Source organism: Dasypus novemcinctus, chromosome 22, assembly GCF_030445035.2.
Source record: "Dasypus novemcinctus isolate mDasNov1 chromosome 22, mDasNov1.1.hap2, whole genome shotgun sequence".
NCBI lineage: Eukaryota > Metazoa > Chordata > Mammalia > Cingulata > Dasypodidae > Dasypus > Dasypus novemcinctus.
The window spans coordinates 38,528,377-38,541,353 of NC_080694.1; the positions used below are offsets into that span (position 1 = coordinate 38,528,377).

At 42.8% G+C, this 12,977-nt stretch overlaps 1 protein-coding gene across 1 annotated transcript in view; it reads left to right on the plus strand.

The window, feature by feature from the left end:
- LY86 (lymphocyte antigen 86) overlaps positions 1-12,652 on the plus strand; it is a 73,241-nt gene extending 60,589 nt beyond the window's left edge. The window contains exons 4-5 of the mRNA XM_058285192.2: positions 8,027-8,079; positions 12,227-12,652. Coding sequence (XP_058141175.1) covers positions 8,027-8,079; positions 12,227-12,310 — 137 coding nt within the window. The 3' untranslated portion in view covers positions 12,311-12,652. The remainder of the gene's footprint in view (positions 1-8,026; positions 8,080-12,226) is intronic.
- Positions 12,653-12,977: the final 325 nt, after the last annotated feature.

Below are 12,977 nucleotides of genomic sequence, written 5' to 3' on the forward strand. Positions count from 1 at the left end.
CTGGAGGCACGAGCCACCTTGGGAGCTGTTCCACAGCTAGAATCAGAAGCTCCACTTCCCAGAAACAAGGGAGGAATATACAGTTGGGCACCAACTTTGGGAACTGATTAGTAAATTTGGTGGGCTAAAATATAATCTTAAGAACAGCTAAAGTTTCAGCCTGTCCAAGTTGGAAAGAGGCTGGTAGCCACCATTTTGACTCTGCCCTCAGGATGAGGGAAAGCAGGGGGAACTGAAAATCACAATGATGGTAGAGACCATTTTCTTTCATCCAGATTGGCCTGCAGCTCTAGCCTAAGCTTCAGCCCCACCTCTGGCAGGGAGGAGGCTGGCAGACTCTGCACCAGCCTATCCAGGTAACTGCAGGTAACTTTGGCTGGCACAGACTGAATAAACAGAAGTCTACCTGGTCAACTGCAGTCATCTTGGACCTGCACTGCATAGATTGCTGCCCACACCTGCAGCTCCATCCCTGCCCCAGGCAGGGGAAAAAGGGGCATGAGGCTTCATCAGTCTTTCTGGGCAACTATAGTCTAGGCCTGTACAACTTGAATTATTCTACACAGCTGTGGCTCTGTCCCTACCCCTGGCAAAGGAGAAAGTTAGGAGTGAATTCATTGGTCCTTGGGGCAATGAAGGCAGCTTGAGCCTCCACAGCTGATGGCACCAACAATATCCTTGGCTCCTACTACACAACCAGCAAGGGAGAAAGGGCAGGAAGCCCTAAACTAAAGAAAGAAACTGCACCCAGAATAAATACTCTAGTAAGCCATATGCCAAAACACCAACAAAAAATTACAATCCATACCAAGAAATAAGAAGATATGTCCTAGTTAAAGGGACAAGATAAGCCTACAGATGACATAATGGATTTGAAACAACTAATCATAGATTTTCAAACAAATATCCTTAATAAATTCAATGAGATGCCTAAAGAGATTAAGAATATTAAGAAGACATAGGATGGGGAAGCAGATGTGACTCATGTGATAAGACCTTAGCCAAATCATATGGGAGGACCTGGGTTCAGTCCCTGGGGCCTCCTGGTGAAAAAGAAGAAAAAGCATGCCTGTGTGGCGAGCCAGTGTCTGCATTATGAGCTGAGTGCCTGCTCACTGAGCCAAGTGCCCATATGGTGAGCCAATCCCCATTTGAATGCCCACATGGTGAGCCAAGTGCCCACACAGAAAGCCAATGCTTGCATGGTGAGCCAAGTGCCTGCACAGCAAACCAAGTGCCCACATGATGAGCAGTGCCCATGCAAGTGAGTCATGTAGCAAGATGATGACACAACAAAAGAGAGATGAAGGGGATAGTCAAGGTGAAGCACAGCATGGACCAGGAACTGAGGTGGCACAGCTGACAAGGAACCTCTCTCCTCATCAGAGGCCCCCAAGATTGAATCCCAGTGAATCCTAGAGGAGAAACATGCGAAGAGAAGACAAAAAGAGAAATAGATACAAAAGATCACACAGCAAATGGACAAAGATAGCAAAAACAGTTGGGTGGGGGAAGGAGAGGGGGAGGAGAAGAAAAAATAAAATAAAGTATACATAAAAAAAGAAAGCATTGGATAAGCACAAAGAAGAATTTGAAAGCATACATAGAAAAATAGCAGGGAAGCAGATTTGGCCCAATGGATAGGGCATCTGCCTACCACATGGGAAGTCCAAGGTTCAAACCCAGGGCCTCCTGACCCATGTGATGAGTTGGCCCACACGCAGTGCTGATGCATGCAAGGAGTGCCATGCCACCCAGGTGTCCCCAGAGTAGGGGTGTCCGCCACATAGGGGCGCCCCATGCACAAGGAGTGCACCCCATAAGGAGAGACACCCAGCACGAAAAAAGTGCAGCCTATCCAGGAATGGCAGCACACACACACAGAGCTGATGCAGCAAGATGATGCAACAAAAAAGAGACACAGATTCCAGGTGCTGCTGACAAGCATACAAACAGACACAGAAGAACACACAGCGAATGGACACAGAGAGCAGACAACCAGGGAGGGGGGATAGAAATACATATAAAAAATAAATTAAAGAAAAGAAAGAAAGAAAAATAGCAGATCCTATGGGAATGAAATTTGCAATAAATGAAATTTTAGAAACATTGGAACCATATAATAGCAGATTTGAGGAGGCAAAAGAAAAGATTGATGAGCTTGAAGAAATAGACTCTGAAAGTGAACATACAAAACAACAGGTGAAGAAGAGAATGGAAAAAATTGAACAAGATCTCAGGGAACTAAATGGCAGCAAGAAATGTGCAAACAAATGTGTCATGGATGTCCCAGAAGGAGAAGAAAAGGGATAGGGGCAGAAGAAATATTTGAAGAAATAATGGTAGAAAATTTCCTACCTGATGGTAGAGTGTGGACTCTTAAAGGAGATAAGAGGAGGACTAAGATGGACTACTGGTGTTTAATGTATGTAGTTTTCATTAGCTTTACTGTAAAAGTGTGGAAATGTACAGAGTTGATGGTAACACAATATAGTAATTAACAGCTGGTTTATGGATGGGGATATGGCTGAAAATGGTAGTCTAGGGATGTAGATGCCAATTGACAGAATGCTGAGAATAATCTAGGAACTGAATAGGACAGTAAACCCAGAGATGGATGGGAATTGTGGTTGATGGTACAGATGCAAGAGTGCCCTTTGTCAGCTAGAGCAAAAGTACATCACTATTGCAGGGTGGTGGGAATGTGGAGAAGCATGGGAAAAGTACAACTGGAGTGACCTATGGACTGTGGTTAGCAGTAATAGTGTAGTATTCTTGCATCTATGCCAAAGATGTACTGTTTTTGATAATGGGGGAGTATGGAAAATGTGTGTCAAATGTACACTATGGACCTGGTAATAATCTGATGATATTATCTCATAATCTATAACAAATGTTCCACCACAGTGTGGTGTGTTGATAGAGGGGTGCTGTTTGGGAGTTCTGCACATGTGCGTGATTGTTTTGTAAGTTTACAACTTCTGTCATAAAAATATATTTTAAAAATAATAATAAGGTAGGTTGGGGGCGGGGAATACACCAAGTGTAAGATAGGGGCTATAATTAGTAGTAAGATTTTGTTCAATATTCTTTCATAATTTGTAACAAATGTCTCACAACAATACAAAGTGTTGGTGGAGGGTTGATACATGGGGCCCTGTATGATGTTATGCATGTTTGCTTTAAGTTCACAACTTTTACTATATACTTATTGTTTATGTACATTAATATATACATGATATAAAAATAATAATAATTGGGTGGGTTGGGGGAAAATATTTTGTTTAGTAATATTTTGAGGATGTTCTTTAATCATTGGTTAAAAATGTTTAACAACAATACAAGGTATCAGTGGTAGGATGAGGTGTGTGAACCCTGTATGATGTTATGTGTGTTTGTTTTGTAAATTCACAACTATTACTACACACTAATTGTTTATGCATGTTTATGTATGAGTTATATATTTTAATAAAATTAATTAATAGTTTTTTAAATGAGAAAGAGATTAAGACATACCCAGATTTTTTTTTAATGGCTGAGGGAATTTGTCACCAATAGACATACCCTACAAGCAACTCTAAAGGGAATTCTTCAGATTGAAAGGAGAGTACACTAGACAGTGGTTCAGAGCAGCTTAAAGAAATAAAGACCTCTGGTAAAGGTAACAATATGGTTAAATTAGAAATGTCAGTACTATTGTATTGTATTTTTGTTGAGAAGTTCCATTTCTTCTTACAGTTGCTAAAATGCAAATGCATTAAAAAGTAATGGCAAATCAATGGTTTTGAGCATACAATGTACAAAGATGTAATTTGTAACAAGTCCAAGAAAAAGTTGGCAGATGGAGTGGTAGAGGACCTGTGTATGTATATGCTATTGAAGAAAACTTGGTACCAAGGCAAATAGGATTGCTACATTTTAAGATGCTCTCGTAGTAATCACACACACACACACACAAAAAAATACCTGACAGGTATATTTAGAAAGAAATGGAAAGTTTGAGGGTCAAAAAAAGTTATAAGATTACAAAGTCAAAATAACAAAATGGCAAAAGAAACTACTGCATTATCAGTAGTTACTTTAAAGGTAAATAGATTAAACTCTCCAGTCAAAAGACATAGAATGATAGAATGGATTGAAAAAAAGCCTAACCCAACTATGTGTTGTTTATTAGAGGCTTCCCTCAAATTCAAAGACTTAAGTAGGTTAAAAGTGAGAGGATGGGGAAAATATACCATGCAATAATAACCAAAAGAAAGCTGGGATAGCTATACTGACATCTGATAAAATAAACTTTCAGTAAAGAAATTTTACAAGGGACAAAGATTATCATCATGATACTAATAAAGGATCCAATGCAAGAAAAAGATGTAACAATTATAAATATATATGCACCTCACAGCAAAACCCCAAAATATATGAAGCAAATAATGACAGATTGGAAGGGAGAAATAGATGGTGCTACATTAATAGTAGGTATGTCAATACACCAATTTCCAAAATGGATAGAACATCTAAACAGAAGATCAAGAATGAAATAGGGTTAGTGGAGTGGGTGTAGCTCAATAGTTGAGCACATGTTCTAAGTCCTGGGTTCAATCCCTGGGACTTCCTAAAAAAGAAAAAGAAAAAAGAATGAAATAGAAGACTTCAATGATACTCTAAACCAACTAGACTTAACAGCCATATATAGAACACTATACCCAACAGCAGGAAAATGCATATTCTTTTGTAGTGCACATAGATCATTCTCCAGGATAGATCATCTCTATCATATCTAATGGTCACATGTGCAGATGACATGATCCTACATAGAGAAAATCCTGAAAAATCCACAACAAAGTTTACTGGAATTAATAAATTCATTCAGCAAAGTGCCAGGGTACAAGATTAACATGCAAAATTAGCAGTTTTTCTATACACTATGAAAGAACACTCTGAAGAAATCAATTTTAAGATTCCACTCAAAGTATCAAATGTCAAGGAATAACCCCAACTGAGGATGTAAAGCATTTGCATGCAGAAAACTACTAAACATTGCTAAAAAAAATCAAAGAAGATCTAAATAAATGGAAGGACATTCCATGTTCATGGATTGGAAGTCTAAATATTGTTAAGGTCAGATCTATCCAAAGCAATGTACAGATTCAAAACAATCCCAATCAAAATTCCTACAGCCTTCTTAGCAGAAAAGGAAAAAACAGTCATTAAATTCATATGGGGGAAGCGGACATGGCTCAACTGATAGAGTGTCTGCCTACCATATAGGAGGTCCAGGGTTCAAACTCAGGGCCTCCTGGCCTGTGTGGTAAGCTGGTCCATGCACAGTGCTGCTGTGCTTTAGGAGTGCCCTGCCACACAGGGGTGTCCCCCGCATAGGGGAGCCCCATGTGCAAGGAGTGCATCCTGCAAGAGAGCCACCCCTTGCAAAAAAATTGCAGCCTGCCCAGGAGTGGTGCCACACACACGGAGAGCTGACGTAGCAAGATAACACAACAAAAAGAGACACAGATTCCCAGTGCCACCAAGAAGGCAAGTGGACACAGAATACACAGTGAATGGACACAAGAGAACAAACAACAGGAGTGGGGGCGGGGGAGAGGGGAGGGGAGAGAAATAAATAAAATAAATCTTTTAAAAAAATGTATATGGAAGGGTAAGGGGCCCTGAATAGCCAAAGCCATCTTGAAAAAGAAGAACAAAGTTGAAAATCTCACACTTCTTGATCTTAAAACTTATTACAAAGCCATAGTAATAAAAACAGCATGATACTTGCGCAGGGACAGACATACAAAGCAAATGAAATTGAATTGAGAGTTCAGAAATCAACCCTCACATTTACGGCCAACTGATTTTAGAGAAGCATGCCAAGTCCACTCAGTGTGGAAAAAATAGTCTCATTAACAAATTGTGCCAGGAAAATTGGATGTCCATATGTGAAAAAAAAAAAACAAAGGTGGATCCCTTCTCACACCATGTACAAAAATCAACTCAAAATGGATCAAATACCTGAATATAAGGACCAAAACTATAAAACTCCTCAAAAAAAATGTAGAGAATCATCTTCAATAACTTGTGCTTAGCCAATGGTTTCTTAGACTTCACACCCAAAACACAAGCAACAAAAGAAAAAAATAGATAAATAGAATCTTCTCAAAATTAAAAATGTTGATTCATTAAAGGACTTTTTCATGAAAATAAAAAGAGAACATATTCAATGGGAGAAACTATTTGGAAACCACATGTCCTATAAGGGTTTAATATCCAGAATGTATGAAGAAACTCTACAATTCAACAAGAAGAGAAACAACCCAAATTAAAAATGAGCAAAAGACTTGTATGGACATTTCTCAAAAAACATATGCAAATGGCCAAAAGCACATGAAAAGATGGTCAACCTCATTAGCTATTAGGGAAATCAAATCAAAACCATAATAAGATACCATTTCATACTCACTAGGTTGGCTACTATCAAAAGAAAAAGAAAAAGAAAAAAGAAAAGGAAGGAAGGAAGGAAGGAAGGAAGGAAGGAAGGAAGGAAGGAAGGAAGGAAGGAAGGAAGGAAGGAAGGAAGGAAGGAAGGAAGGAAGGAAGGAAGGAAGGAAGGAAGGAAGGAAGGAAGGAAGGAAGGAAGGAAGGAAGGAAGGAAGGGAGAAAGAGAGAGAGAAAGAGAGAGAGAGAAAGAGAGAGAAAGAAAGAGAATTACATATGTGGGACAGGATGTAGAGAAATAGTCACAGTCATTTATTGTTAAAAATGATGCAGTAGGGAAGCAGATATGACTCAAGTGGTTGAGCACCTACTTCCCAATGGGAGGTCCCAGGTTTGATTCCAAGTGCCTCCTAGAAACAAGGACAAAACAACAAGCAAACAGTGAAAGAAACCAACTCAGGGATGCTGATGTGGCTCAGTAGTTGAGCACTGGCTTCCCAGCCCTAGAATGCCACAGTCTGTAGAAGGAAAGCATTGCCTTGCTGGGAAGAAAGCACTGGCCTGCTGATGCCTTGATGTTGGACCTCTCCTAGGTTCAAAACTGTGAGCCAGTGATTCCTACTGGTTAATCCAACCCATTGGATGGATTTTGTTTGTTTGTTTTTAGCAGTTGGGAAACTAAACGACTGGGCCATGCCGTATCCCATACCCTGATGCCAAGCCTGAGTGATATTGACGGGTTCATGACCATAGCAGTCAATTGCTTAATTTGCAAGGAGCAGAAGACCATTCCAGTCAACAAAAGCAAAAGGGACATTCTTGAAAGGATATTCAGAAATCATAGAATCCTTGAGAAGTTTGAAAAGCCAAACAGAAAGTGCACAGCTCTAGAGACTAGAGAATTGAAATGAAACAATCTCGTTTTCACCTCTTGGCTATTGAATAAGGCCACCAAGAACATTGGTGTACAAATATCTGTCCAAGTTCCTGCTTTCAATTTTTTTGAGTATGTATCAAGAAGTGGAATTGCTGTGTCAACACCGAGGACTCATCAAGCTGATTTCCACAGTGGAGCTCCACCATTATTGTCATCATATTCTTCTTACAAATGAGGAAACTGAGGCCAAAATGGAATAATGGCTAACCAAGAACCCAGAGTGATAGGAATTAATTTTGGGATTTAACTCTGGATATCCTGGCTCCAGTCTTAACTCCCTATAATCAGCCCATCCTGCCTCATTCACATTACTTCCATGTCTCTTCCTAACACTTAGGCAATCTGTAATTTTCTTGTTTAATTACTTAAGTATTGCCAATCGCCCAGTAAAATACAAGCAACATGTGGACAGAGATTTTTTACCCATCAGTGAATCCCCAGTGCCTGCCCCATGGCAACTTTTCAAATATTTGTTAAATGAATGAATGAATGAACAAATGAATGGTAAAGCTGGGATCAGCTAATACAAATGTTTATATAATGGCTACTATTATTTTGTTGTCAACAATTGTTACAGAATAACCACAGACAATATCTGCAATTCATTTTCATTTTAAATGCTTGAATAAAGTTATCTGTGTTTTCTGTGTTTTTCAGAGCAGTTTTACTATGCTGGCCCTGTTAGTAATCCTGGATTTGCCATTCCTGAGGTAAGGCTTTTGTTTTCTGCTTTGTTTTGTCTTGATTTGGTTGCTTGGTCATTGTATTGAATGGTTTCTTGAAGAAGGAGCAGTAGAGAAGAAGGAAGAGGAGGAAAGAGAGAGGAAGAAAAGGAAGAAGAAGAGGAAGAGGAGGTAGAAGAAAAGGGAATTCAATCATCTAAAACTTTCCCAATGGGCTGTCACTGAGAAAACCTTTTCTCAACTACACTCTTGCTTCTGTAGAATGCCTGGCACATAGGGGGCACTTGAAATGTTTAACACACTAGTCTTGTCATCTTGCTGCTTAGCATCTCCTGTCCCACTGGGTCCTCTGAGTTAAAGCCCCCACTGATGGATGCTGTGTGTCTGGTCCTGCTTGGCTGCCGTGTCCTTAGGAATTTCACGGGGCTTGAGCTGCTTGGATGTGGGAGAGAATCAATGCACGCTTTAATCTTAGACAAGACTGCATCTTCAGAGAAAGGAATAAACACAAAGCCATAAGGGCTTCAGTCTCCTTCTAATTGTCGTCCCTGTGCTACTCACACTTGAATGTTCACTGGGCAGGCTCACAGCAAAGAGTAGAATTTTCCATGAATTCATTTTCCTTCAAAATCATGACTTTATTAAATGGTCGAATTCATGCAACTCTGACATAAGCAATAAAGCTTCAATCTGTTTCTCCCGAGAGAATCTCATGGAACATAAAAAGTTCACAAAATTAGAATAGTTAAAAAAAATTTATTTTCATTGCCACCCTTTAAGTCTTCCAAAACCAGCCAATAGCTATAGAAACGAGTCTCCTTCACCATAAAGAATCTCTCTAATTGGTTTTAATTGTCCTGCAGGTTGGCTTTCTGCCCCAGCTTCTGAGTTCCTAAGTTTAGAGTGTCATCTCTAGATCTCCTGGGACATTTACGGGTGATTTCTCCCAGCTGCAGTGTTTCCAGTCTGGCCCCTCCAGAGTTTTCTCTTCTGGCCTCTCAGTATATGAAAATTTTGCAGGAAAGCAAAATACAGACACCCCTCACTTTTAGTAGTAGAGGGTGTAGATCCCCTAAACTCTCCCAGACAGCTGACTTTTGAAAAAATATTTGCTACTGAATTGTTTTTCTTTGCTCATTTTCTTCTCGACTCACTTTCCCACTGGAAAGTGATGTGAAATGGCAAACAATTGATTTTCACTTAATCGCTTTTCTTTTTTTTAACTTTCACAATTGCTATGAAACAGAGGAGGACAAGAGTTTCTTAATGGCACAGAAACCCTTTGAAAGAAAATGTACCAGAAATATAAAGAGCTTTACCGCCATCCCCAAAGACATTTGGGCAAAGTGCAGTGATGGCCTTCTCTGACCAATAACGATGCTCCAGGAGATACCGGCCCAAGTAGGGCAAAGAGAGTGGTCAGAAGTTGTGCCCCTGGACCCGTGTTGTCTAAGGACGTCAGAGCCCATCTGCCTGCCTCTGTCCTTTGACCCGTTGAGACCTCAGCCTGTGAAGAAGAAACCTTGTCAGCCCTGACCCAGTCCCCAGCCTGCTGACCCCGGGCAGCCCTGCGGGGGACTCACCCAAGAGGGGCACTTTTGTGCAACAGGGGCGGCTGACCGCAAGATGGGCACACTTCTCTGGCCAACAGCCAGCCCACAACACTCAGAGACTTTGCTTTCCTACTGTGGGACAGACACAGTTCTAGGAACCCCTGCTCCAACCAGATCCCCCAAGGATGGGCACTGTGCTAATGGCAATCCCTGCTTGCCTGAGAGCTTTTCAACACAACACTCCATCTTCAGTCTCTTGGTATTATTTTCTTTTTTTTTTTTTTAAAGATTTATTTTTATTTATTTAATTCCCCTCCCCTCCCCCGGTTGTCTGTTCTCTGTGTCTATTTGCTGCGTCTTGTTTCTTTGTCCGCTTCTGTTGTCGTCAGCGGCACGGGAAGTGTGGGCGGCGCCATTCCTCGGCAGGCTGCTCCCTCCTTCGCGCTGGGCGGCTCTCCTTATGGGCGCACTCCTTGCGCGTGGGGCTCCCCTACGCGGGGGACACCCCTGTGTAGCACGGCACTCCTTGCGCGCATCAGCACTGCGCATGGGCCAGCTCCACACGGGTCAAGGGGGCCCGGGGCTTGAACCGCGGACCTCCCATGTGGTAGACGGACACCCTAACCACTGGGCCAAAGTCCGTTTCCCTTATTTTCTTTTTAGGGAACCCATTTCCCGGGCCCAGAGTCTCACTGCCTGGAGGCCTGCATTGTTTTATGACTGCTATTTTCTGAATTAGTATTTAGAGCTCCTTTGGGCTCCCAGAGCATACGGGCAACTTGTAGGTACAGTCTGCACCATGCCATTGCCAAGAATACCACTCCTGATTCCTCACTCATAAATTCTGCGCTCTCCTCCATGGCAGGTAGACCAGCTGTTTTCTCTCCATTATCCCTGCTCTGCCTCTCCTTGTAGCACGTGCCTGAATATACCAGCCCTTAAATTTGAGCATGTACAGGTCCACAGTCTATACCGTCCTCTCTGCAAATACTGCATCCTTTCCTAGGCTTATGAAACAGGGAAGAAAAATTCTTCCGGCTTTCAGTAATTTCATAGGATATATATTCAAATGCTCATGAAAAGATAAAAGGAAGACAGTTTTGTTTTTTTATTATTATCATTATTAATGTTATCAATATTAAAGAATCAGATACAAATTTGAGCCGAACTTTACTCATAATTAATTCTCTACCTTTTACACTGCTTTGGTTAAATTCCTGGCTCTGCTTCTGAAATTACAACTGCACAGTATTTCAGCAGTAAGCCTCATGGGAGCCTAAAGGATCTCAGGCTCTTTAAGTTTAATGATGCCTTAGTGATGTTCTAATCAATCCTCACCCCTGGGCTGTGAACAAGACCGAAACCGCTCAACTCCTGAAACTCTAAGGGCTGAAAGACTAGCTGCACTGCACAATCCCTGCGGAGCAGTCCTTACCAGAAAGGAAACTTGAACGTGCCCGGTGCCTTCCTGGGAGAGCATGTGGTGTAGCACCACTGACTTGTGCTGCCATCTCAGCAAATGACACCGCACCCTCCTAGATGCTTGGGTCAGTGTTTGGAATCCCCGTTCACCACCTCTTCGCTTCCCACCCCCATGGGTTTCCTTGTCACATCATGCTGGCTCTTCTTTCAACACCTACCCAGAATCCACCCACTTCTCCCCATCTCCACTTTGGGGTCCAAGCCCTGCCCACCCCTGTCGTCTCTCACCTGGATGACTGCCACAGCCTTCGACCTGCTCTTCTGGTGTCCACCCTCTCACCCTGCAGCAGCTTCCATTGCAGCAGCCAGAGGGATCCTGTTAGCATGCGCTCCAGATCAGGCCCTCCTCTGCTTGGAATTCTCTGATGGCCGCATGCATTCCAGGGTGGAGGTCAGGCCCTGCAGGCCTGTCCCCGGCCTCCTCACCCTGAAGCCACACTGGCCTCCTTGCTGCTGGGTACCCCCTCCCCTGCCAGGACCCCATCCCTCAAAGAGCAGTGTGGCTCACACCTGCACCTCCTTCAGGGCTTTGCCCAAGTGTCACCCGCCTCGACCAACCCCATTGGTCAAACAAAGAGAGAGTAGACCACAACATAAACTATAATCCATGCCGTGTAGCCGTGCTCCAAAATGTTCTCATCAAATGCAATGAATGTGCCACACTCATGAAAGAAGCTGTCGAAATGGGAGGAGTGGAGGGGTGTGGGGAGTGGGGTATATGGGAACCTCTCACATTTTTTAGTGTAACATTTTGTATGACCTATGTATCTTTAAAAAAAAACCATAAAAATAATTAAAAAATTTTTTTGATTGCAAACTAGCACTAGTCCCGACCCCCCACCCTAACCTGCACACCAAATGCAACCCACCCACCCCCTTCTCTGCTTGCTTTTCCTCCATAGCACGTGCCATCACCCGACAGGGCATGCATATTTAATGATTGTGTAAGAGAGTCTGTCTATCCCCAGCAAAACTGGAAACTCCACAGGGCAGGGGTTTTATTTGTCTCATTCTATTTTATCCCCCGTTCCTGCACATGTGCCTACAACATGTATACTAGAGGATGCTCAACAAATACTTCTTAAAAGGCTGGTTTAATACAGTTCATAGGCCTCACTCTGGCATTTCGTCCCTTACAGGGAGAATACCAGGTTTTGCTGAAATTGTACAATGAAAATGGTTCCACTGTGGCTTGTGCCAATGCCACTGTCATTTGCTCCTGACGGGGTCCAGCGGCTCGGAGACACGGCTAGCTCCATCCCGTGGGAACGCCGAGCGCCTAGACCCTGCGCGGAGAGAGCCAGCCGGTGACAGAGAAGCGGTACAGAGAGCCTCACCCAAGAGCTCAGGTGCTCATTTAAGCCCCAAGACCAGATGTCCTCCGATTTCACAGATGTAATGAAGATGTAATTATCTGTTTCTAATGAGCCTGGGCTAGTCACTGAGCCGTCGGGAGGGTCACGCATGCTCCTCTAATTGGTCACTTCACTGCTGTCTCACCTGCTTTTCAGATCCTCGGGGGCCTTTCTTTGCCTTTACTGAGAATAAAGAGAGCTGGCCCACGATTGTTAGTCACGGTGTGTTCAAAGGCTCCCTTAGTGCAGCGCTCGGTTTAAAATGCAATTCCCTCCAGGTGCAGGGGGCTGCTGCTGGCGCACCATAAGCAGCTCTAAGACATTCAGGAGGTGACAGCCTGGCCAAAATGAGAGGAAAATGTGCCATTCCCCCCTGGGTGGGGCCTCGTGAAGAGTGACGTCATCACCTCCCTTGCTAGGAAACGTCCAAACCCAAGGCTCACTTTCCCTACACTGGGATTTATCCAAAAGCTTGACTAGGCCTGGACTCAGCCCACAATGGCTCGCATTAATCCATTCATTAAGTCCTTGGATG